The sequence below is a fragment of the Macaca fascicularis genome, chromosome 1, assembly GCF_037993035.2.
Source record: "Macaca fascicularis isolate 582-1 chromosome 1, T2T-MFA8v1.1".
NCBI lineage: Eukaryota > Metazoa > Chordata > Mammalia > Primates > Cercopithecidae > Macaca > Macaca fascicularis.
Genome location: NC_088375.1, coordinates 2,224,168 through 2,251,144, shown reverse-complemented (window position 1 = coordinate 2,251,144; position 26,977 = coordinate 2,224,168). Strand labels below are relative to the sequence as shown.

At 41.0% G+C, this 26,977-nt stretch overlaps 2 protein-coding genes across 7 annotated transcripts in view; both read right to left on the bottom strand.

Annotated features, from left to right (window-relative positions):
• The window catches only part of LOC102122566 (kinesin-like protein KIF28P), an 85,271-nt gene extending 74,238 nt beyond the window's left edge, over positions 1 to 11,033 (bottom strand). Inside the window, 1 exon segment of the mRNA XM_074038335.1 lies at positions 10,950 to 11,033. Within this exon segment, the coding sequence (XP_073894436.1) occupies positions 10,950 to 11,033 (84 nt within the window).
• The window catches only part of AHCTF1 (AT-hook containing transcription factor 1), a 98,969-nt gene continuing 82,509 nt past the window's right edge, over positions 10,518 to 26,977 (bottom strand). For 3 of the 6 annotated variants that reach the window (XM_005539591.4, XM_005539590.5, XM_045390782.3), the window contains 6 exons: positions 26,705 to 26,802; positions 23,928 to 24,136; positions 20,511 to 22,335; positions 14,897 to 15,030; positions 13,815 to 13,897; positions 10,518 to 12,426 (listed from right to left, as the gene is read on the bottom strand). In XM_005539591.4, the coding sequence (XP_005539648.3) occupies positions 12,234 to 12,426; positions 13,815 to 13,897; positions 14,897 to 15,030; positions 20,511 to 22,335; positions 23,928 to 24,136; positions 26,705 to 26,802 (2,542 nt within the window). In that variant the 3' untranslated portion in view covers positions 10,518 to 12,233. Of the gene's footprint in view, positions 12,427 to 13,814; positions 13,898 to 14,896; positions 15,031 to 20,510; positions 22,336 to 22,797; positions 22,932 to 23,927; positions 24,137 to 26,704; positions 26,803 to 26,977 lie in introns of those variants that run through there. The other 3 variants (XR_006697537.3, XR_012430803.1, XR_012430799.1) reach the window with 2 other exon arrangements.

Below are 26,977 nucleotides of genomic sequence, written 5' to 3'. Positions count from 1 at the left end.
CCTACTACCTCCTCTATCTAACTCCTATACACCCACATCCCCAACTACCTCCTCTATCTAATTTCTATATACCTAAGTCCATATCCCCATCTACCTCCTCTAACTCCTATACACCCACCTCCCCAACTACCTCCTCTGTCCAACTCCTCTACACCCAAATCCCCAACTACCTCCTCTAACTCCTCTACACCCACATCCCCAACTACCCCCTCTATGTAACTCCTATACTACTACGTCCATATCCCCATCTACCTCCTCTAACTCCTATATACCCATATCCCCAACTACCTCCTCTGTCTAACTACTCTACACCCACATCCCCAACTACCTCCTCTCTCTAACTCCTCTACACCCACATCCCCAACTACCTCCTCTGTCTGACTCCTCTACACCCACATCCCCAAATGCCTCCTCTGTCTGACTCCTCTACACCCACATCCCCAATTACCTCCTCTGTCTACCTCCTCTACACCCACATCCCCAACTACCTCCTCTATCTAACTCCTACACAGCAATCAAAGTCCATATCCCCAACTACCTCCTCTGTCTAACTCCTCTACACCTCCATCCCCAACTACCTCCTCTGTCTAACTCCTCTACACCCACATCCCCAACTACCTCCTCTTTCTAACTCCTCTACACCCACATCCCCAACTACCTCCTCTGTCTAACTCCTATACACCCACATCTCCAACTACCTCCTCTATCTAACTTCTATACACCTAAGTCCATATCCCCATCTACCTCCTCTAACTCCTATACACCCACATCCCCAACTACCTCCTCTGTCTAACTCCTCTACACCCACATCCCCAACTACCTCCTCCCTCTAACTCCTCTACACCCACATCCCCAACTACCTCCTCTGTCTAACTCCTATGCACCCACATCCCCAACTACCTGCTCTAACTCCTATACACCCACATCCCCAACTACCTCCTCTATCCAACTGCTATACACCCACATCCCCAACTACCTCCTCTGTCTAACTCCTGTACAGCAAAGTCCATAACCCCATCTACCTCCTCTCACTCCTATACACCCACATTCCCAGCTATCTTCTCTGTCTAACTCCTCTCCACCCACATCCCCAACTACCTGCTCTATCTAACTCCTCTACACCCACATCCCCAACTACCTCCTCTGTCTAACTCCTGTACACCCAATCTCCAACTACCTCTTCTGTCTAACTCCTATACACCCACATCCCCAACTACCTCCTCTGTCTAACTCCTCTACACCCACATCCCCAACTACCTCCTCTGTCTAAATCCTCTACTCTCACATCCCCAACTACGTCCTCTGTCTAACTCCTATACACCCACATCTCCAACTACGTCCTCTGTCTAACTCCTCTACACCCACATCCCCAACTGCCTCCTCTGTCTAACTCCTCTACACCCACATCCCCAACTACCTCCTCTGTCTAACTCCTATTCACCCACATCCCCAACTACCTCGTCCATCTAACTCCTATGCACCAATCAAAGTCCATAACCCCATCTACCTCCTCTAACTCCTATACACCCATATCCCCAACTACCTTCTCTCTCTAACTCCTCTACACCCACATCCCCAACTACCTCCTCTGTCTAACTCCTGTACACCCACATCCCCAACTACCTCCTCTGTCTAACTACTCTACACCCACATACCCAACTACCTCCTCTGTCTAAGTCCTCTACACCCACATCCCCAACTACCTCCTCTCTCTGACTCCTCTACACCCACATCCCCAACTACCTCCTCTGTTTAACTCCTCTACACCCACATCCCCAACTACCTCCTCTGTTTAACTCCTCTACACCCACATCCCCAACTACCTCCTCTATCTAACCCCTCTACACCCACATCCCCAACTACCTCCTCTGTCTAACTCCTACACACCAATCAAAGTCCATATCCCCAACTACCTCCTCTAACTCCTCTACACCCACATCCCCAACTACCTCCTCTGTCTAACTCCTCTACACCCACATCCCCAACTACCTCCTCTAACTCCTCTACACCCTATCCCCAACTACCTCCTCTGTCTAACTCCTATACACCCACATCCCGAACTACCTCCTCTGTCTAACTCCTCTAGACCCACATCCCCAACTACCTCCTCTGTCTAACTCCTCTACACCCACATCCCCAAATGCCTCCTCTACACCCACATCCCCAACTACCTCCTATGTCTGACTCCTCTACACCCACATCGCCAACTGCCTCCTCTGTCTAACTCCTCCACACCCACATCCCCAACTACCTCCTCTAACTCCTCTACACCCACATCCCCAACTACCTCCTCTATCTAACTCCTACACACCAATCAAAGTCCATATCCCCAACTACCTCCTCTGTCTAACTCCTCTACACCCACATCCCCAACTACCTCCTCTGTCTAACTCCTCTACACCCACATCCCCAACTACCTCCTCTATCTAACTTATATACACCTAAGTCCATATCCCCATCTACCTCCTCTAACTCCTCTACACCCACATCCCCAACTACCTCCTCTGTCTAACTCCTCTACACCCACATCCCCAACTACCTCCTCTGTCTAACTCCTCTACACCCACATTCCCAACTACCTCCTCTCTCTAACTCCTCTACACCCACATCCCCAACTACCTCCTCTGTCTAACTCCTATACACCCACATCCCCAAGTACCACCTCTGTCTAACTCCTCTACGCCCACATCCCCAACTATCTCCTCTGTCTAACTCCTCTACACCCACATCCCCAACTACCTCCTCTGTCTAACTCCTCTACACCCACATCCCCAACTACCTCCTCTGTCTAACTCCTCTACCTCCACATCCCCAACTACCTCCTCTAACTCCTCTACACCCACATCCCCAACTACCTCCTCTGTCTAACTCCTCTACACGCACATCCCCAACTACCTCCTCTCTCTATCTCCTATACACCCACATTCCCAACTACCTCCTCTGTCTAACTCCTCTACACCCTCATCCCCAACTACCTTCTCTGTCTAATTCCTATACACCCACATCCCCAACTACCACCTCTATCTAACTCCTATACACTTAAGTCTATATCCCCATCTACCTCCTCTAACTCCTCTACACCCACATCCCCCACTACCTCCTCTAACTCCTCTACACCCACATCCCCAACTACCTCCTCTATCTAACTCCTCTACACGCACATCCCCAACTACCTCCTCTATCTAACTCCTATACACCCACATCCCCAACTACCTCCTCTGTCTAACTCCTCTACACCCACATCCCCAACTGCCTCTTCTGTCTAACTCCTATACACTCACATCCCCAGGTACCTCCTCTATCTAACTCCTATACACCTAAGTCCATATCCCCATCTACCTCCTCTAACTCCTCTACACCCACATCCCCAACTACCTCCTCTGTCTAACTCCTACACACCAATCAAAGTCCATATCCCCAACTACCTCCTCTATCTAACTCCTATACACCCACATCCCCAACTACCTCCTCTATCTAATTTCTATACACCTAAGTCCATATCCCCATCTACCTCCTCTAACTCCTATACACCCACCTCCCCAACTACCTCCTCTGTCCAACTCCTCTACACCCACATCCCCAACTACCTCCTCTAACTCCTCTACACCCACATCCCCAACTACCCCCTCTATGTAACTCCTATACTACTACGTCCATATCCCCATCTACCTCCTCTAACTCCTATATACCCATATCCCCAACTACCTCCTCTGTCTAACTACTCTACACCCACATCCCCAACTACCTCCTCTGTGTAACTCCTCTACACTCACATCCCCAACTACCTCCTCTCTCTAACTCCTCTACACCCACATCCCCAACTACCTCCTCTGTCTGACTCCTCTACACCCACATCCCCAAATGCCTCCTCTGTCTGACTCCTCTACACCCACATCCCCAACTACCTCCTCTGTCTACCTCCTCTACACCCACATCCCCAACTACCTCCTCTATCTAACTCCTACACAGCAATCAAAGTCCATATCCCCAACTACCTCCTCTGTCTAACTCCTCTACACCTCCATCCCCAACTACCTCCTCTGTCTAACTCCTCTACACCCACATCCCCAACTACCTCCTCTTTCTAACTCCTCTACACCCACATCCCCAACTACCTCCTCTGTCTAACTCCTATACACCCACATCTCCAACTACCTCCTCTATCTAACTTCTATACACCTAAGTCCATATCCCCATCTACCTCCTCTAACTCCTATACACCCACATCCCCAACTACCTCCTCTGTCTAACTCCTCTACACCCACATCCCCAACTACCTCCTCCCTCTAACTCCTCTACACCCACATCCCCAACTACCTCCTCTGTCTAACTCCTATACACCCACATCCCCAACTACCTCCTCTAACTCCTATACACCCACATCCCCAACTATCTTCTCTGTCTAACTCCTCTACACCCACATCCCCAACTACCTCCTCTGTCTAACTCCTGTACACCCAATCCCCAACTACCTCTTCTGTCTAACTCCTATACACCCATATCCCCAACTACCTCCTCTGTCTAACTCCTCTACACCCACATCCCCAACTACCTCCTATGTCTAACTCCCCTACACCCACATCCCCAACTACCTCCTCTAACTCCTCTACACCCACATCCCGAACTACCTCCTCTGTGTACTCCTCTACACCCACATCCCCAACTACCTCCTCTATCTAACTCCTACACACCAATCAAAGTCCATATCCCCAACTACCTCCTCTGTCTAACTCCTCTACACCCACATCCCCAACTACCTCCTCTGTCTAACTCCTATACACCAAAGTCCATATCCCCATCTACCTCCTCTAACTCCTTTACACCCACATCCCCAACTGCCTCCTCTGTCTAACTCCTATACACCAATCAAAGCCCACATCCCCATCTGCCTCCTCTAACTCCTATACACCAACATCCCCAACTACCTCCTCTGTCTAACTCCTCTACACCCACATCCCCAACTACCTCCTCTGTCTAACTGGTATACGCCAAAATCCATATCCCCATCTACCTCCTCTAACTCCTATACACCCACATCCCCAACTACCTCCTCTGTCTAACTCCTCTACACCCACATCCCCAACTACCTCCTCTATCTAACTCCTATGCACCAATCAAAGTCCATATCCCCAACTACCTCCTCTGTCTAACTCTTCTACACCCACATCCTCAACTACCTCCTCTATCTAACTCCTGTACACCCACATCCCCAACTACCTCCTCTGTCTAACTCCTCTACACCCACATCCCCAACTACCTACTCTGTCTAACTCCTCTACACCCACATCCCCAACTACCTCCTCTGTCTAACTCCTCTACACCCACTTCCCCAACTACCTCCTCTGTCTAATTCCTCTACACCAAGCCAGTACTTCCCCTGCTTTAAATCACCCCCAAGGCCAGGTACTAAACAACTAAAGACCACTCTTACAGGTCAGAGCCCACGAAAATTATTCATACTATCCAATCCTAACCTTGTGAAGCTTGTCTCCTCTGCCCTGCCCATTGCTTCCTGCAGAAACGACGGCAAACGCTGTAAGTCCTGCCCTCTCCTCTCTTTTGCCTGTTCTTGATACTTCCTCGTGTGGCTCTGCCTCCCTTTAACTGTGAGGCAGTTACATAGAATTCATTCTTATGGGTACCCACAAAAATAAAAAAATATATATATAAGGCTGGACGCGGTGGCTGAAGCCTGTAATCTCAGCACTTTGGGAGGCCGAGGCAGGTGGATCACGAGGTCAGGAGATCGAGACCAACCTGGCTAACACGGTCAAACCCCGTCTGTACTAAAAATACAAAAAATTAGCGGGACGTGGTGGCGGGCGCCTGTAATCCCAGCTACTTGGGAGGCTGAGGCAGGAGAATGGCGTGAACCCGGGAGGCGGAGGTTGCAGTGAGCCGAGATTGTGCCACTGCACTCCAGCCTGGGTGACGAGTGAAAAACTGTCTCAAAAATAAATAAATAAATAATAAAAGAATAGGAATACATTTAATGAAAGAAATACAAACCACACTCTGAAAGCTGTATGACTTTTTTTCTTTTTTTTTTCTTTTTTCTTTTTTTTTGTGAGACAGTCTTGCTCTGCTGCCCAGGCTGGAGTGCAGTGGCCGGATCTCAGCTCACTGCAAGCTCCGCCTCCCGGGTTCACACCATTCTCCTGCCTTAGCCTCCTGAGTAGCTGGGAACACAGGCACCACCACCACGCCCGGCTAGTTTTTTGTATTTTTAGTAGAGACGGGGTTTCACCGTGTTAGACAGGATGGTCTCGATCTCCTGACCTCGTGATCCGCCCGCCTCGGCCTTCCAAAGTGCTGGGATGACAGGCGTGAGCCACCGTCCCCGCCAGCTATATGACTTTATTGAAAGAAACTAAGAAACCGAAGACTGGAAAAACATCCTATGTTCATGGATCAGAAGACTTACGGTCATTTGGAAGGCAGAATTCACCAAACTAATATACAGATCCAGTGCGATCCCTGTGAGAACCCACTCGACTTCTTTGTAGAAAATGCTGAGCTAATTTTTTTTTTTTTTTTCCTCTGGAGACGGAGTCTCACTGTCACCCAGGCTGGAGTGCAATGGCACAGTCTCAGCTCACTGCAACCTCTGCCTCCTGGGTTCAGGCAATTCTCCTGCCCCAGCCTCCTGAGTAGCTGGGATTACAGGCGCCCCCCATCATGCCTGGCTAATTTTTGTATTTTTCTTAGAGATGGGGTTTCACCATGTTGATCATGCTGGTCTCCAACTCCTCATCTCAGGCGATCCACCCATCTCGGCCTCCCAAAATGCTGGGATTACAGGCGTGAGCTGCCATGCCTGGCCATGATGAGCTGCTTCAGAAATTCATATGGATTGCAAAGGACCCATAGTAGCTAAAACAATCTTGAAAATGAAGAAAAAAGTGGAATTTACACTCCCTGATTTCACAACTTAATACCAACCAACAGTAATGAAGGCAGTGTGGTACTGACAAGGGCAGACATACAAATTAATAGAATTGAGTCCAAAAATAAACCCTGACATCTATGGTCAGCTGATTTTCAACAAAGCTGCTAGAACCATCCAATGGGGAAAAGAAGAGCCTTTTTAAGAAATGATACTGGGAGAACTGGATACCTATGTGAGAATGAAATTGGCTGGATGCAGTGGCTCATGCCTGTAATCTCAACTCTTTGGGAGGCTGAGGTAGGGGGATAACTTGAGGTTAGGAGTTTGAGACCAGCCTGGCAACATAGTGAGACCCTATCTCTATTTAAAAAAAAAAAAAAATGTTGGGCACAGTGGCACATACCTATAGCCCTAGCTATTTTGGAGGCTGAAGTACGGGGAGTGCCTGAGCCTGGGATTTGAGGTTACAGTGAGCTATGATCATACCACTGCCCTCCAGCCTGGGTGACAAAGGGAGACTGTTTCTTTATAAAAAAAAAAAAAAAAATTGATCTCTTACTATATACAACATTACCTCGAATTAAAAGCATAAATGTAAGAGCTAAAACTATAAAAGCCTTAGAAGAACAGGAATAAATCTTCATGGCCTTGGATTGGGCAAAGGATTCTTGGATATGCCATCTAAAGCAAAGCAATAAAATTGCCAACATTTAAAATGTTTCTGCTTCAAAGAACACCGATAATGTGAAAAATACAATCCACGGAATGGGAGGAAAATTTTCAAATCATGTATCTGATAAGGATTCATATTCATAATCTATAAAGATCAGCTCAATAATAAAGACAATCCAGTTTAAAGAATGAGCAAAGAATCTGAATTGATACTTCTCCAGGAAGATATACAAATAAATACCCCTAAAAAGATGCTTGATACCATTAGTCACTAGAGAAATGTAAATCATAGCCACGATATGCCACTTCATTTCAGCTAGGATGACTGTAATTGGAAAGTCGGGTAACAGTTGTTGGCAGGGATGTGAACAATTTGGAACCCTTATGTACCGCCGTTGGGAATGTAAGTTGGTACAGCTGCTTTAGAGGACAATCTGGGAATATCTCAAATGATTAAACATAGCTACCGTATGGCTCAGCAATTCAATGCTTAGGTATATAACCAAGAGAAATGAAAGCATGCCCACACAAAAACTTGTACACAAATGTGTGTACCAGTCATTAATAATAGGCAAAAGGCAGAACCAACTGAAGTGTCCTGCTGATGAACAAAACCGTGTGTATCCACAAAATAGAATCCTGAATATTCACCAGCCATAGAGAATGACATTTTGATATAGGTTGCAACATGGGTGGACCTTGAAAACGCGCTGTGTGAAAGTCAGTCACAAAAGACTGTATATGATTCTACTCATAGGAAACACCCAGGAAGGGAAATCTGCAGGGGACATTAGTGGTTGCTTAGGGACGGGAAATAGGATAACTAAAAGGTACAGAAATTCTTAGGTGAGGAAATGTCCTGAGATTGACTGTGGTGATGGTTGCACATATCTGAACATATTTAAAACCATTGAATTGTATACTTTGAATTGTATTACCCCAAAGTTGTTTAAAAGAGATTATGGTGAAAAACGTAGCAGCTGAAATAGTTGTCAGGCACTGTGCTCTGCGATATACGTACGTATTTCCTCTGTTACTTACGATAGCAATCTTGGGAAGTGTCGAGCCCATTTTACAGATAAACTGAGGCCCAGAGAATATACTGTCTGAGAATATATTGCCTTTTTTTTTTTTTTTTTTTGAAACAGAGTCTCACTCTGTCGCCCAGGCTGGAGTACAGTGGTGTGATCTTGGTTCACTGCAGGCTCTGCCTCCCGGGTTAAAATAATTCTCGTGTCTCAGCCTCCCAAGTAGCTGGGACTACAAGTGTGTGTGACCACACCCGGCTAATTTTTGTATTTTTAGTAGAGATGGGGTTTCACCATGTTGGCCAGGCTGGTCTTGAACTCGGCCTCCCAAAGTGCTGGGATTACAGGTGAGCCACTGTACCCAGCAATATATTGCTTCTTATAATGAAAGTGTCATAAACTAGGTTCTCTGATCCCACAATGAACATAAGCATTAGATATGGAGTTAGAAAATTAGGCAGTGTCCAGGTCACCTAGGCCTCGTAAACTGTAAAACTTTATTTTCAATAAACTGAAAGGTTTTGAGCAGAGAGCTCCATGATAGTTTTACATGTAGTTTTCTCTTACTGCTAGGTAAAGAATGGATCGGGGGTGGCAAGTTCATGTAGGAGGTATTGCAGTTGTCTAGGCAGGATGATCTCTGTCTACGGTATTCCCCCCTTGTCTGCAGTTTCACTTTCTGTGGTTTGTTACCAGCAGTCAACCAGAATCTGAAAATATGAAATGGAAAATTCCAGAAATACCTTGTATGTTTTAAATTGTGCCACCAGTCTAAGAAGTGTGTGAAAATCTCATGCCATCCCACTGTCCTGCCTGGACGTGAATCATCCTTGTCTAGCATATCCATGTGGAGTCGCTTAGTAACCATCTTGGTTACCAGATGACCGTGGTGGCACTGCAGTACTTATGCCCCTGTTATTTTTATCATGGCCCCAAAGTACAAGAGTCTGTGACTAATTTATACCCTATCATAGGTATGTATGTACAGGGAAAAAATGTAGTGTATATATAGGGTTAGGTTCCACCTGTGGTTTCAGGAGTCCACTGGGGGCCTTAGAACACAGCCCCTGTGGCTACAGAGCAAGCACTGCACCTGCAAGCTGTCTCCGGAATCCATCCTCTGTACTCCCTGCTTAGACCATTCTAGTCCAAGCTAGTCAACTTTGGTGGTGAACCTGAATAAAATGCAATCTTTTTGTAAAGGGAACCTAAAGGTTCTGTAAATACATGACTGTTTTAGTGCCTAATCCTACAAGTCCTTATTTACTGTTTAAAACTTGCAGTTACTCATCCTGGCAATATTAGAGGTCAGTGAAAATGACAGCAGCAATAACCACTTGCGTCGTTGCTGACGGTCTGTTTGGGCCAAAGCAGTTAATATACTGGTCACAAATTCATTCTTGGGTATTTTTTGATCAGTTGCCTTAGAAACCATGCTACTTTCGAAGCCTTAAATAGCAGCTACACTTACCTAGTTATACATATACCTGGTTACGTAATTACACAGCTGTGCCCAGCTGTTGAACTATTCTCCACAATATAGATGAATGCAGAGGCACAGCACAGACAGAACTGATTCCAGCTGAAGATGTACAAAGTAATATTGATAATGGTAAAAGCAGGAAGACCTCATATAAGGTCAATCCATTGCAGCCCATTCAGGACCAGGCCTTTACATATTGTTTTGTCGAGCAAGTCTTTACTGACATTTTACTAAGCCTTTACAGTCCTCTCAAATGCTTCTATCTACATGTAGGAAGCCTTCAGTATCTATCCAGGCAGAATTAACTATACCTGATCTGAGTCTATTGTTTACCTCACTATGATACTAAATACCTTAGTTTAACCAGTGCTGTTATCAGATACATAGTTGCTACAAGGTCCGAGAATATCATTCATGTGCTATCCTAAAATGCTGTAGCAACACATTTTAATGAGCAGTGTTTTTATTCAAGCTATATAAAGACATTTATACATAAGTACATACATTCATTTAAAATATATATAAAGTTCATTTAGAACAGGCAATTTGTTTGCTTATGATCTACATTCACAGAGGGGGAAAAAGTACATTTATTAAAAACAGGTATCACACATCTATATTCACCAAATTGCGTTGGTTTAAAAAAGCATTAACTTGACAAACATCCATATTTATTGTGCTACTTGCGCAAAGGAGTAAAACTGTTTGCTGAATAATGTTTAGATCTTTAAATTAATTCAACAAGTTCATTTAAATAAGTTCAATATTCCATAAATGACAAGCAGCTTAAATACAAGTTTGATAACTATCATTAAAAAAGTAGTAAAATCAAAGTCAGTGAAATTTTCAACAAGGCAGCGTAACATCCATCACTAACCTGACGAAAAGGCCGCACTCGCACTGCTACTTTCACACTGTCCATACTTGGTGTAGGCATTTTCATCAGTTTCTCATTATCCATATTATTTGGTAGAAAAATAAATGCAGAGAGCACACTGCTTATGCTTCACATTAAAACATTAAAAGCTTAGCCCACAAAAGCAGTTCGTTTCTAGGCGATCAATTATTAATAGTCCATTCATTACACACTATCAATTGCCTGTTATAAATTATTTTACAACACTTATTTATTGATGAATGTTAGAGCCTACACGAAGTATCATTGCGTAATTGCACAGTTGTACTGTAGAGAACAGGGCGTGTGCTGCTTCTTTCCTTTTCTACATCTACTCACTCTCTCCCAACCTTAATAATCTGTGCCTGAGGTTCTGTGAGAATTTGCCAGTTTTAAAACCTGAATATTAAGGGATTTCTGTGGTTCGGTAGCAAGCTCCTTCACAGCAATATTATAAAAATTTGTTCAGACATCTCATCCTATCAATATTAGGCACATACAAGATGCACTCCATATCCATAAACAGGTTTATTTTACTTTCCCTTTGAAACCCTTTGATAAGGTTGCAAGTGAGCAGTGAACCGGTCAATCTAACCTGGATTAGTCTTTGACTAAGACTTTGAAGAGTCTGTAAGCTTGCTGAATAAGAGATGCCAACATATAGTTAACCAATACTTGGATTATTCATTTGAGGTAGATTACACAAAATTTGTGAAACTACAAAGATGGCAAAATTACATGCCCATAATTCAATTTTAACATAGTAACAGCCAAAAGCAAAAAAAAAAAAAAAAAACATTTTATGATTAGAAATCTGAATCACAGAATCAAAGTGCATAAATTATAAAATAGTAACTGTAAAAAGAAATATCAATAGTTCAATCATCCCCATTTTAAGACTGGTCTAATATTTTCATTATAGAGAAAATGAGACCAATGAGCATATAAAACTATCCAAACAGATACCCCTCCCTTTCAAAAACCAACAGACACAAACAACTGTGAAGTATACATTTTATTTAACATTCCATTAAGAAGCCATATTTACATATTATATAAATGTATGAAGTCTTAATATAAAATAGAAAAATTGCCTGGACTGAAACAATCACTCCATATGGAGTTACTTACTTATTGAAGACCTTCTGTTTACATAAAAATTTACAATAATTTATATAAATTATTTTCTTCCAAACTAGATATTTAATAATCCACACTATTCTGATGACTTTACAAATAGGTGTACATTAAAAACTTCCCAAGAAATTACAGCATTTTTCTGCGTAAAATTTGCTTTGGATACGAAGATAGTTTCTTTCTGCTCCTTCCACGACCTGTTCCTGTCACTTCTGTAGTTCTTCTTGGTTTGCTCTTGACTCTGTCAACTGGGCTAGCCAAGGGGGAAATCAGCCGAATTTCTATGGGAGGAGGTGACCAAGCACTTTCTTTTTCTGTGTTTCTGAAAAAAAAAAAAAGATATGATCAAGTAAGAATAAACACTTTACGCTATAAAATAAAACTGGCTTCCCAACATGTTGAGAGAAACCTTAGGGACTGCTTAGTGCTTTCATTTTATAAAAGATGTAATGGTTTCAAGAGAACTGAAGTGAAGCTTTAAGTCATATAAGCTAATCAGAAGCAGAGTTAAGGTTTCATTAAGGGGAATTTTTCCTTTTCGATTAGAATATTTACAAACAATTATTCAATTATTGAATTTTCCTCTAAATGTTTCAAATGTATGAAAAAATACTGCTGGATTACAAGGATGGGCCGAGTACCAGTAGTCAGCCCAGGGGATGAGAGCCCCGCAGGCCCATCAGAACTGTGAATGATCAAACACCAGCAATTAGCAAAGATCCACAGAATTTCACACACAAGAGTTTCTCAAATAGATACGCCAGTATATATATATGTAAATAGTGATATTAGTCATAGTGTTATTAAATCAGTTTTTAAATAAAATGCATCAACTTGTACTTTTATTAAATTCAACCCTGCCTACTAAGCACAGCATAAACAAGATTCTGTGTAACAAATATATCTGAAATGGAGTAATTTTCCCATGGATGCAGTTTTATTGCTTTTTGTAAAATAATTGCAGGATTTTAAAATGTATCATTATTTTTTAGTAATTTTCCTAACAAAGAGGTAAACCATCACACTTCCCTCCCCTACTTTGTTTTTCTGCAAAAACCAGAAAGATCCACTGGGAACTAAACTGCCCCCACCCTACCATCCTCCTTTTATTATTTTATTTTTATTCCTCCCATGCTCCTTTTAAAAGGACTGGGCTTTCATGCTATTAGTATATAAAGAAATCGGCCGGGCGCGGTGGCTCACGCCTGTAATCCCAGCACTTTGGGAGGCCGAGGCGGGCGGATCACGAGGGCAGGAGATCGAGACCATCCTGGCTAACACGGTGAAACCCAGTCTCTACTAAAAAATACAAAAAACTAGTTGGACGAGGTGGCGGGCGCCTGTAGTCCCAGCTACTCCGGAGGCTGAGGCAGGAGAATGGCGTGAACCCAGGAGGCGGAGCTTGCAGTGAGCTGAGATCCGGCCACTGCACTCCCGCCTGGGTGACAGAGTGAGACTCCGTCTCAAAAAAAAAAAAAAAAAAAAAAAAAAAAAATATATATATATATATATATAAAAAGAAATAAAGAAATCCACCTTCAGCAGCACTTGTAGTCCCAGCCACTTGGGAGGCTGAGGCAAGAGAATCCCCTGAACCTGGGAGGCAGAGGTTGCAGCGAGCCAAAATCACACCACTGCACTCCAGCCTTGGCGACAGAGCGAGACTGTCTCAATCAATCAATCAATCAAGAACAGAACAGAAGGTCATACTTGCTTGCTTGTTTTGTTTTTGATGTCCTGATTCGCTTCGCTTTTGGCTTTCCCACAGTTTCTACTGATTGTGCATCATCTTTCTATGGGTTAAACATTTTAAAAAGTTAAGTACTAAACACGAAACTAATTTTAAAACTTCTATACTGAGACAAGGAATACTATAGCCAAACACTGCTGATGAATTCAAACTTGCCAGTGCAAAACTGACTCCTTTTCTGATGCTTTTTAGTAGAAATCTTAGTCATGTAGGCCTGTTCTTTATTCCTACAATTCAACTCATCTCCAAGTTATGATCAGTTTTATTTTTGAATGTTTCCACTGTCTACTGCCTTCTGTACCCACTCCCTTTGTCCATATCCAGGCTCTCGGTTTCTAAGTATACAACCAGAGACTATTCTCTCCTACCCACATTTCATCTTTCATAGAAACTACCTGCAATATACACATGGCTATTCACAATGAACACTCCTCATCTGCCTGCTACTGCCATGCTCTGAGCCTTTGCCTCTGCCATTTACTCTGTCAGGAGGAATGCCTGTCTCCTCTAACCTTGGTCTATAAAGTATTTCAGTATAAATGATTTGAAATAATTGTTTTCATCTCAATGAAAATGTGTATCTCAGTTGAACTGCAGGTGCTTGACAGACAAGGAATTTGCCTGAATTATTTTGTGTAATTTACAGAGTAACAGACTCATGGCAGACAATTCAATCAATGCTTATGAATTAACATTTATAAACATAAGGGACTTGCACTCAACCCCTCAACTATTTCTTTAAAAAACACCCAGGTAATTCTGATGGACACTAGAATTTAAAAACCTTTCCACAAACAGGTAATTTAAACTAGAACTGCCAGTAAAATATCATCGGTAACATACCACAAATGTGTCTTAAAGGTAAGGAGGGTCTCCAAAGGGGCAGACAAGACCATTTTTGGCTTTTAGTACACATGACTGTTATCTTTAAGACATTTACTTAAACAAAATTTAAAATCATTAAAATTTAAATAAAATTAAAACATTTTTTTTTAAAAAAAGTACGTTTTAACAAACACAAATAAAATCATGCATTTCTTACCAGTTCATCTTCAAGCTTGTTCTTATTGGATGTGTTTTTTTGTCTGCTCCTTAAAGTAGGAGGTGAGATGACAAACTGAGAAGATAAATCCGAAACTAATTCTTTCAACTGTGCAGGAACCTCTATTTTTTTAGCTAAAAAAAGTTGAAAAAACTGTATTTGTATCTTTATATATGTGTGCAAATATATAACTACAATAAAAACCTGGAACAAATGATGTACTTTAGAAAGATGCAAACATCCCCAAACCTGGAAACCATTAGTATTGTAACCTAATTATCCATGTTAGCAGAGAAATGACAGGAAAAATCCCAGCATCATTTGGGTAAGCCAAATGTGTGGGACGATTTAATGCTTCAAACTAAAAAGGGCTACAATATAAAGACAGGCCATGAAAGCAGGTACAGAACTGTTTGTTTAGTCTATTTCTTTTAATAGACTTACTGCTCCTCAAGCATTCTGGGGAGGGAAAGCATTAATCCTATATGTAACCTGAGCTAGTCTGTGCCGTAACTACTGCTATTCCAGACACGTTATTTACAAAGTAGGTTTTTTATTATCAAAAAAGAGAAACTCTAGCCAGTTCATTTTGAACTACTTGTTCCAGTCAAACAGAAAAGTTCATGTCCACAAAAGGAGAAAGTGCCAGGTGCAGTGGCTCACCACTGTAATTCCAGCACTTTGGGAGGCTGAGGCAGGAGGACAGCTTAAGGCCAGGAGTTCAAGACCAGCCTGATCAACGAAGTGAGAGCCCTGTCTCTAAAAAAGTTCTAAAAAGATCAGCCCATGTGGTGGTGCACACCTGTGGGGTCAGCTACTTGGGAGGCTTGAGTCTGGGAAGTTGAGGCTACAGTGAGCCACGATTGTGCCACTGCACTCCAGCCTGGGTAACAGAGTTAAAAGCTAACAGGAAGATATTCCATAGATAAATAAAAATGGTTTAAACAACAATTGGTTTAAAATAAGGAATTAAAAACATTTACCACCCAGACCTTTTTTTTTTTTTTTTAACTATAGGGCCCCCATATTAAAAGCAATCATCAATATAATTACAGAGGAGCACAGTTCAGTTTAATCAGTCTGACGGAGTAAATCCCACCTTCAAGTAACTTAAAGCTGTCTGTGCATCAGTTTCTATAAAATAAGGTTAATAATTGCATCGATCTCAAAATTGTTCCGAGGATGAAAGAAGTAGAACAATGTGTGGCATGGTAGTGGTAAGTGCCTACACATGTTCGCATTTGTTATATAAATCCCATTTCATTTATAAACCCTTGAAATAAAATTATAGTTCAATGTTATCTCAGCTACTGGGACAGTCAAGAGTTCTATCAGATATCAAATTCTGCTTTTAAAGTATATGATTCTTTAAAAAAATTTTTTTGTGGGTACACAGTAGGTATATATAAGCATATGATTCTTAAAAAAAGAAATAACAGAGTTGATATCAGAAATAATCTCTGCTCCCAGTTTGTAAATGGCAGAAATGGCAACGGTCTACTGGTGGTCTCTCTTTTGGTTTCAAGAAACAGATGAACAAAAATACTACATTTTTATAATGAAAATTATACATTCTACAACTCTCTTTTAGACTACCTGAAAAGACAATTTCTTTCACTTTTCATAATCTTCACCAAGCTTTCCTACTCCATTTCAAAGGAATATATAAAGAAATACAAAAATATACTATCACATGCAAAAATAGCCTCCACCATTTTTTCCATATGCTTCTATTATAGCACAGATGAGACTTTGAGTGTGTGTCAATTCTTTACCCATCTCTGTTTTGAGGATTAAGGAGTTCAAAAGACCTAGGTTCAAACCCAACTGTGTGCGAGTAAATGACTCTGAGAATTCAGAGAGTGCTGATGTACAGCATGTGCTGATTTCTAAGGTATAAATGTGCCTCCTGTGGCCAGTGCAAACCATGGCTGGGTTACAAGTTCTTGGATATTTAACAATTGGCTCTTACCAGCCAGTAGCAGCACTAGTAGCTCCAGGACAACACAGCTTATTCCCTGGGTGATGTGAACGCTCAGTCTCAATGAACTTCAAGTTCCTCAATGAGGATAGAAGGAAGTAAAAGTACCTATACTTCACTGGGTTGCAGTGGGAATCAAATGATATATGAACGTCATGTATCTAGCATGGCCTTAGGTATACAGCAAGCCCTTCTTAATATTTGCTGTATGAAATGTGAAGTTTCATATTCATTTAGTAAAACACAAAATTCTATGATAATTTCTTCACTATGTTTCAATAAAATAAAGGACCACCTCTAGCCTTCCAATCATATAGTAGACCTACACCCAGTCTTCTCTGCACCTCCATCCCTATGTAAAACGAAGTTTAGAATATAAATAGGCACAAGGGACAAGGTATGGTAACAGTATAAAGGGCAGAGGAAGATAGGAAGCTATGTCCCAGAGTGGTCATTGCTTTGCTAAAGTAGTGAGTACTCGTAAGAACCCCTGTAAGGTACGCACTACCACATTCATTCTAGGATGAGGAAACAAGGCACAGAAAGGTTATATGATTTTCTGCCCAGCTAGTAACTGGCAGAAATGGGAGATCTCAATCCCAAGTTTCTTATCCCCTCCAATCCCATCATCTCATTCTAGAAGGTGCCTATTTCTAATATTAAAAAATCTGAAAGTAATTCAAATACCCAACAGAAGAGGGTTTAAACAATCTGTGGCATATTTGTGAGATGAAATGCCAATATGAAAAAAAAATTACGTTTAAGATTTTGAAACATATATGTATATTTTTTGGGGGGGGGGGTGCGGGGGGAGGTAACAGGATCTCAGTCTGTCACCTGGGCTGGACCACAGTGGTGTGATGGCTCGCTGCAACCTCAACCTCCCGGGCTCAAGCCATCCTCACACCTCAGCCTCCCAAGTAGCTGGGACTACAGGTGCCAGCCACCATGCCCAAATCATTAAAAATTTTTCTTTTGTAGAGATGGGTTCCCACCAAGTTGCCCAGGCTGGTTGGATTTTGAAGAATATTTAAGATTAACTGGAGGCTGGGCAGAGTGGCTCATGCCTGTAATCCCAGCACTTTAGAAGGCCAAGGTGGGTGGATTATCTGAGGTCAGGAGTTTGAGACTAGCATGGCCAACATGGCGAAACCCTATCTCTACTAAAAACACAAAAAAATGACCTGGACATGGTGGCAGGCACCTGTAATCCCAGCTACTGGGGAGGCTGGGGCAGGAGAATTGTTTGAACCCAGGAGGCAGAGGTTGCAGTGAGCCAAGATCGTGCCATTGCACTCCAGCCTGGGTAACAACAGCAAAACTCCATCTCAACAACAACAAAAAAAGTAACTGAAAATGATCACGAAATAAGTAGGGAGAAAGAAGCAGAATGTATGCATGTACATAAACTGTAGGTTTTTAAAACCAACCACACATACATATCTGGAACGAGATACAGGAAAATGTGAATAGCGATTCTTTCGATGGCTGGATTATATACTTCTGTTTTCTAGTTTTTGCTAAGTAGGCATGTATTGTTTTTGTTTTGAGACATGGTCTTGCTCTGTTGCCCAGGCTGGAGTGCAGTGGCACACGATCATGGCTCACTGCAGCCTCAAACTCTCAGGCTCAAGTGATTCTCCTGCCTCAGCCTCCCAAGTAGCTGGGACCATAAGCCCATGCCACCACGTCTGGCTAATTTTTGTACTTTTTGTAGAGATTTTTTTTTTTTTGCCATGTTGCTGCCATGTATTTTTAGTTTAACAGAAAACAGTTAAAATTAGTAGGTACAGAAATGAAAAATATGTAAAGATGACAAAAATCAGAATTACTGAGATGTTTGCTAGGCTCTAACAAAACAGCTCTCACTGTTGGTGTTTACTACATTTATCCAAGTCCTGAGGAGTGTATAAGTTATATGTTAACGACTTCCTGCCAATCAAATGATTTTCATTTTAACTTTTTTTTCTTTTTAACTTTTTAATAACATCCTAATAAAATGAACTTTAAAAGGTAACTAAAATATCACACATTCTGTCATTTCATTCTCCTTCATGCAAAACACAGGTATAACCATGCACACTTTTCTAACACCACGAAGAAATTAAGTTATACTACCAAAATCGAAGATCTAATTAAAAATTTTCTGAGTGAGGAGGGGAGAAGAGGATCCCCTATAGCCACAAATCATTTTTTAGGACAAATGATCAATTGTTATGGGGAGAGGCATTTTCCTGGGCTCAAACTATATCAAGTACAACAAGTCATCTACTTTTTTATTTTTATTTTTTGAGACACTGTCTCACTTTGTCACCCCGGCTGGAGTGCAGTGGCACAATCTCGGCTCACTGCAAGCTCTGCCTCCCAGGTTCACACCATTCTCCTGCCTCAGCCTCCCAAGTAGCTGGGACTACAGGCACCCGCCACCATGCCCGGCTAATTTTTTGTATATTTTTAGTAGAGACAGGGTTTTACCATGTTAGCCAGGATGGTCTTGATCTCCTGACCTTGTGATCCACCCGCCTCAGCCTCCCAAAGTGCTGGGATTACAGGCGTGAGCCACTGCGCCTGGCCAAGTCATCTACTTTATTTATAAGGTCCTGAGCTGCTTTGCTGAAATTCAAACATTAAACTGTAACTTAAACAATCAACTACATGGCTGGGTGCAGAAACAGAAACAGAAATTTTTTCTGTTTGTCTCCACAAACAGAAAAAATTAGCCAGGTCTGTAATCCCAGCTACTAGGCAGGCTGAGGTAGGAGAATCGCTGGAACCCAGGAAGCAGAGGTTGCAGCGAGCTGAGATCATGCCACTGCGCTCCAGCCTGGGCAACAAAGCGAGACTCTACCTCAAAACAAAAAAACAAAACAAAAAACACAAACCCTGTATTTTGTTTACCTAACCATTAACACTTTTACAGAGAGTTACTCTAATGGGATCTCTTCAGTCACACCAGTGTCTTAGCTTTTTAGACATGTTTTAAAGCACCCCCATGGACATTTTATCACTGCAGATCTATTGTGTATCTGTTTGTATACTTAACACATGTACGTGCTCCCTCTGGGGAGAGAGGTCACCCCTGTTGAGAAGGTCTGACCAACCAACCACAGTCCTCAGCTCACCAGTGACAATGAAGGATGGCCTCACTGAAGATGAGGGCATGCAGATGCACCAGTTTGTGGGCAACAGTGAATATGGATTGAAATAATTTATGTATCTTAATAAAAAGCTACTAGTGTTTCCCTTCAAAACAATTTCAGGTTGTGGATATCAGTGGGGTGTGAGCCAAATGCAGCAGTACTTGGGAGATTAAAAATACTGACTCTATTTTGGAAGAAACTAAAATTAAAAGTCACTTTTTTATAAAAGTCACAGAAGAGAAATTATACTATTCTAAAAAACAAATCTATGTTACTTGAGTTACAGGACTGAAGTCATGTTAACCATACTGAATAACTGAACTCAAACTTTGAAACATGAAACCTTTAAACTTTACTACTAAAAGATCAATTTTGGTTTGAGGGGGAAGGGGAAAAATTCCCTATAAAACCATTCTTAGGACAAATAATTAACCCAATTTTAAGCTGAAGAGTGAGTGAGATGAAAAACTGTTTTGCAGAGAAAGAAAAGTACCTTTTGCTTTCCTTGGAACTTCTGACACTGGAGAAAATAAAGGCTCACTGTTTGGTTCAGAAAGATCCGGCAACAAGATGGCCTTGCTAGACCGAGTCCTGGTGCTGCGGGATGATTTAGTGAAGGAAGCTGTGGCAAGCAGTCTTTCTTCTCGGTCATTTGTTTCTTTATGTGTCATTTCATCTGTGCGTTCTTCTGATACTGACTGTAATGAACCTTTTTGGCTTTGATTTTCAGTCTTTTTTGTAAGTTTTTTCTTAGAGCTCATCACCATCGAAAGTTCCTTATTTGGCACTAAAATGGATTTTCCTGAAGCTGGTTTTCCAACATCAGTATTTTCACTTTTAGCTGCGGTACTTCTTGTAGATCTCCTTTTAATGCTGGGAGCTTCTTTCTTCTTGGGGCTTCCCTCTTCCTTAACAGCCTTAGATCCTACATCTTCAGATGGATGGATTTTTCTTGGTCTACCACGTTTTCTAGGTATGGCAGACATATCCAATTCTGCTTGAAGACTCAACTGAGATGAGTCAAGGTTGGAGTCTTCCCTCACATCTGATGGACTAACTTCTCTCCCTCTGACCCGTCTAATACGTTTAATAGGCAGCTGCTCATCGCTGGATTTATCATCTGGCTTATTTCCTGTATTTTCAGAAGCATCTAAATTAGCACTTCTTAATTTTCTGATCATTCGGCTAGGACTTGTTACGTTACTAACTTTTAGATCATTTATAATTTCAACACTTTCCTGACTTTCTACAGATCTTTTAATTCTTCTAGGAGTCCTTTTTGTAACAGATGAAACCGTAACTTCTTTTTTAATAGTTTCTTCAACTGCTGGTTCCAACAGCTGAGATGATTTTAATCTTTTTGATTCCCTACCTGTAGTGATCTGTAATTCTTGTTCCACAGAACTGGTATTTTCTAGTATGTCCTGATTAACTTCTTTCTTTCTCCTTCCTCTCCTAGGCGTAATAGGATTTTGAGATATTTGCTGGTTCTCAGATATTCCTTTGACATCAGAATAGGTGTTTTCAGAAGCTTCAGAAATTTCTTGTGGCTTCCTAGTTTTCTTCCTAACTGACTGCCCTGGCATCTTAGGAGTAGCAACATCTGCTGCTGCTTCCTGTTGTGTTGATTTGACATTCACGTTTTGGATACGTTGTCCTCTCGTATGAGTCTTGGAGGAAACCACGTCAACCTGGCTGACATTCAGAGTTACTGTGCTTGTTTCCTGAGCAGTCTTACATGCAGATTTGACTAACTTAGTGGGACACATTATGTTTTGGCTCACTAAAGGTATCGTTTCATGAATGGACTGTTCCATTGTATCTGAAGTAATTTCTTTACTTCTTGTGTCTTTAATTACATCTAGTAAATTTTCTGCAATTGCTACTTTAATAGGTTCAGGCACATATGGTAAAGTCTCTACTTTTTGGGACTTTTGGTCACTAGTTATGGCAGATGGCAAATCTGCAACTTGTCCATGATTATCATTTTCCCCACTGCATACAAGTTTTTCTTCAGTTGCTGTGTTAGCTGCTTTAGGTAACACATCAGATGATGCAAAATCGCCTGGCTCCACTTCTCCTTCTTCACCTTCCAATATCAAGGTAAAGTTACTCTGAGCCACAAAAAGTTCCCCATCTACTTCAGCAATGTCACACTCTGCAGTGTCCTTATTATCAGCTAAGTCACAAAACTGCTGGTCAATAGTATCAAAATTGTACTGAAGCTTAAGTGTTCCAGAGGGATACAACTCATTAAATGAAAGATTCCTAGCCTCTTCTCCTGAATCTTGAGCTTCAAGCTTTTCCTGTTCAATCACCTAAATGAATTAAAGATAAGAGACTGGTTAAAGAATTGTAATACATGTTTTAACTTGAAGCATACAGGCTTTTGATGACCCTTGGCTGTGTGCCTTTTAAAACATAAATTATATTTAATATGGCATATACTTATGGGTTTACTTTACAAAATTATCCCTTTAAGCAATCAGACTCTCATTCAGTCAAAATAACTAGAGAGAAAGATTTTGAGATTATGACTGAAATTTAACTAGAAATTCCACATTTCCCTGGCTAAAAAGACAGTCAACAAAAGCTTGAAAATTACGATGCTAACAGTTCTGAGAACATTTAAGAACTTATTCTGTTCTCACCCAAGAAAAAACGTTAGCCGGAGAAAACAACCCCCAAACTGTGTTTTAATGATATTCCCCAAATTACCTAACTATCCACACTTTTCTAAACAGCATGATCCCCATAAGGTTGAAGAACAATTCACCTACATAAGCTCCCTTGGGCTAGACTCAATCCTCTTCCCTTTGCTGGGGCTGCATAAACCATGAAATTCCTAAGGCTTTCAAGTTCAGTACCTCTCCTGCAAGGGTTTGGTGGAAGAAGGAATGGTCCTTGCATTTACCTTTTGGTAAGGGAAGGGGAGAAAAAGGAGGAGGCAGAAAGTAACAGAGAGATCTCCTGACCAAGAAGGTAGAACATTACCACCCACCTAGACAATGACATTTTCCCACTCCCCAAACATTCAGTGAGATGACAGATTGGAAATAACCTAGAAATGAGGATTCCCACTTAACACCATCCCCACAATTTTTATCAGCTTCCCAACTAAAGGAATTGGAACTTTACTCATCTATATGGCAGTGGGAATACTCATTAAGATGAGTATGGATAACTATGACATTTTTATGAGTTAAGAAACTTCCCAAATTCTAAACAATCAAATTTCTATAAATAATTAGAAGAGTTGGTTTTTTATCTCAAAATTTATTATATAAAAGTTGTCTGCTGGTAATAAAAGATTTGGCATAATTTTTTCTAAAAACTCTAAGTTATATTAAGTAGCAAAAAGTCCTTTTCCGAGTGTACGGATGTTCAGTACCAACCAGCTGACTATCATTCTCCCACAAGGATGCCTGGGGTAGGGGGAAATCCTGTTTAACTGTATCCATGTATTTTCAAATATATGATCTTACGACTAAAAAGACCTTTCATTTGAACCAGATCAGCAAAATTAAATTGATAAAACCATGGCTTAACACTTCCTTTTGGCTTTCATGAAAACCAATTTCTTTTTTTTTTTTCCCCCGAGACAGGATTTTGTTATGTTGCCCAGGCTGGTCTCAAACTCTTGGGCTCAAGGATCCTCCCTCCTCAAACTCCCAAGTAGCTGGGACTATAGGCAACTGCCACAGCACCCACCTTGAAGGCCAATTTCTTAAAGGACGTGTTTTTATATTCCACAAAATACTTACACACTTATTTTTTGAACCCAGATTTTTATAAATAAGTTTTTACATAGCAGTCAAATAAATGAACGTGTTAGGTTTGAACTACTGTCTTGAAACAACTAAACCAAAACTGAAAGACTGACAAAGAAGTAAAAAATTAATTTTTTTACATGAATTTCTTGAGTATCAGGAGGGCTGTCAGAAATTGGAAGCTTTTCTTCTGGTAAGTTAACACTTTCTTTTAGTACATCAACTTCTACTTCATCATCTTCTTTTAAGTTCAACACTACTTCCTGGTTAAGCCTGCGCTCAGAGATAATAGGACCTTCAGAGACAGTGAGCGAAGAGTTTCCACTATCACCAAGGATACCAGCCACAGCTGAAAGAAAAATGGGTGAATTTTTACATTTAAACTGATAAGTCTACACACAATTAAGGAAGCAAATAGAAAGGAAAAGGCTACACTGCACTTGAATAGTGTATTAATAAACTATCACAATGACAGAAAGTCTGCAACTTCTTAAACAGTACACACCTTTCCACAGAGATAAAACAGAAAAATTTCACATTTAAAACTGGTAACTGATAAATGATATCAGGAAACGTTTAATATGATGACCAACTGCTTCGAGGAAGTTCAGGTGCTTGTTCCTTATTAATCTGAAAACTGTATTTACCAGGTGACTACCAGACAACCAGTTATCCCTGTAGAGTAATTATAGAATTACATGAGAGACATGCAATCTGGGCTTTGATATGACTAGGAAAAAGAATGAATCTCTTTTGGCAGAAAGCATTCAAATGGGTACAAATACACTCTACTACTTAAAAAAAATAATTTTTGGGCTCACTTAAATTCCTTCTTTCATCTTCCTCTTTGCTAAAGTTTAATATGTCATTAACAATCATAGGTGATATTAATATTTGGGTGTAAAGTTTATGAATGACACAAAATACTACAAGGGGGGAAAATAACAATTAAAAATCCTTTAGTGCTTAACAACAACAAAAAATCAATAAAGCACAAAAATAAAAGATGAACTAGGAAAAAATATTTCTACACTTTCAATGGAAAATGGGGCTGTTATCCCTATCATGTGAATAAAATGAAAAATGTTTTCCTGTTTGGCAAAAAGACAACGATGAAAAAAACCACTTTACGGGCTTCTTATCAAATACATAAAAGTAGTATACAAACTATTGGATACAACAATAAAATATTAAAAATCTGGCCAGGCGTGGTGGGTCACGCCTGTAATCCCAGCACTTTGGGAGGCCGAGGCAGGTGGATCACGAGGTCAGGAGATCGAGACCATCCTGGCAAACATGGTGAAACCCCGTCTCCACTAAAAATACAAAAAAATTAGCCCGGCGTGGTGGTGGGCACCTGTAGTCCCAGCTACTCGGGAGGCTGAGGCAGAAGAATAGCGGGAACCCGGGAGGCGGAGCTTGCAGTGAGCCAAGATCGCGCCACTGCACTCCAGCCTGGGTGACAGAGCGAGACTCGTCTCAAAAAAATAAAAATAAAAATAAAAAATCTGTACACACTTCTGGACCCAACAAGTCCATGGTTAGGAATCTACCCAAAAGAAACACTGATACAGAATGTAATGTGCAAAGACACAAGAATATTTACTGCAGAAACAGCAAAATGAACCCCAAAATGGTGACTGGCCCAAATGTTCAGAAATAACCAATTAGTTAAGCATGTAACATCTTCACTACAGAACACTGTTAGAGCTGTTAAAAACAACAGGATTAATTTATATTCCTGACAGAAAAATGTCTTAAATAATAAATGTACTGATGATTATTTCTAACAGCTAACATTCACTAAACTTCAGGTACCAAGCGCTACACAAAACACTTTACATGCAAGTGGCTTAATCCTGACAACTCTATGAAATGGGTATTAATAATACTCCCATTTAAAACTTTTAAAATTTTACCAACAAAAAAATAGAGGTATAAGCCCCTGAGTGCAGAACTGGGTTAGGAACCCAAACATTCGGGTTCAGGCGCCTGCACTCTTTAGGCACCATCGTGTCTCCTCTTTCAACATATCGGGGGAAATGTGCACAGAAAACAGAAATTCAGGAAAGACACTTTAGTTAATTATGGACCCCTAAAATGGGTGATGGGCTTTTTACTTTACATGTTAGACAATTCTCTCTGGATTACTCTGTAATCATGTATTACCTTAATCATGGGACAAAAACAAGCCTGCTGAAGCGTTCCCTAAGCCCCATTCACAATGTACCAGGAACAAAGCCGTAACAGTTGAGAGCGTGGGCTCCTGAGTCAGGTAACAACTATGTCACAGTATAGTGCTGTGAGGACTACATGGTAATAGATACAAGATGATCAGACCAATTCTGGGCACAGACATGTCTGCTTCCCCTGAATCCAACTGCAAGCTCCTTAAAAACCTATTTTCCTCATGTCTGTATAGCCTGAGAATAGGCCTTCACAAAAATGTTCACTGGGTTTAAAAAAAAAAAAATTCCATATATTTGTTAATTTTCCTGGAGCATATTCAGTCATTTGTGACTATTTTCTAATAATGAAAAGTCAACCGTGGCCTTAAGTTATCACAAACACAAAATAAAAACTCTTCTGAGTCCAAGAAGATCAAACAGCAGGGATGCATTTGGCTGTGGACTAGTAATTTATTTTGTTCTTTTTTCATATTTTTTGTGGAAAATATGTCCACAAAAACCATTCTAAGACTTTCAATATTAGAGCCACAGAATGCCTTACAAGCAACCCACTGTCTGACAGCTTATACATCTTAGAATACTTCTATGCCAGGAAAGCTGACCAGAGAGAGGAATAACTGAGGAAGAAAAAATCTGAACAACAGAATAGATTATTTTGTTCTAAGAATAGAAAACTCTTCACTCAAAACACAAAAATGGAATAATCCTAAAGTCAAAATAATACATACATTTATTGTCATTTGCTCTAATTGCAGAGGTGTAGGTTTCAACAGATGTTAATCCTTCATCCAACACTGGTAGCTTGGACTTCTGGGTGAACATTTTCCTTTAGAAAAAGAAATACATACCTTAGTGTGTAAGAAGATCCCATCTGCTTTAACCCGCTTTAGTCCCACTGCCCAGCCTGTCATTTTGGTGATGTAAACTGAGGTTCAGAGAATTCATTACAACTCAAGCTCATTCTGAACAATCATAGAAAATTTAAAAGTGAATTCAGAAAC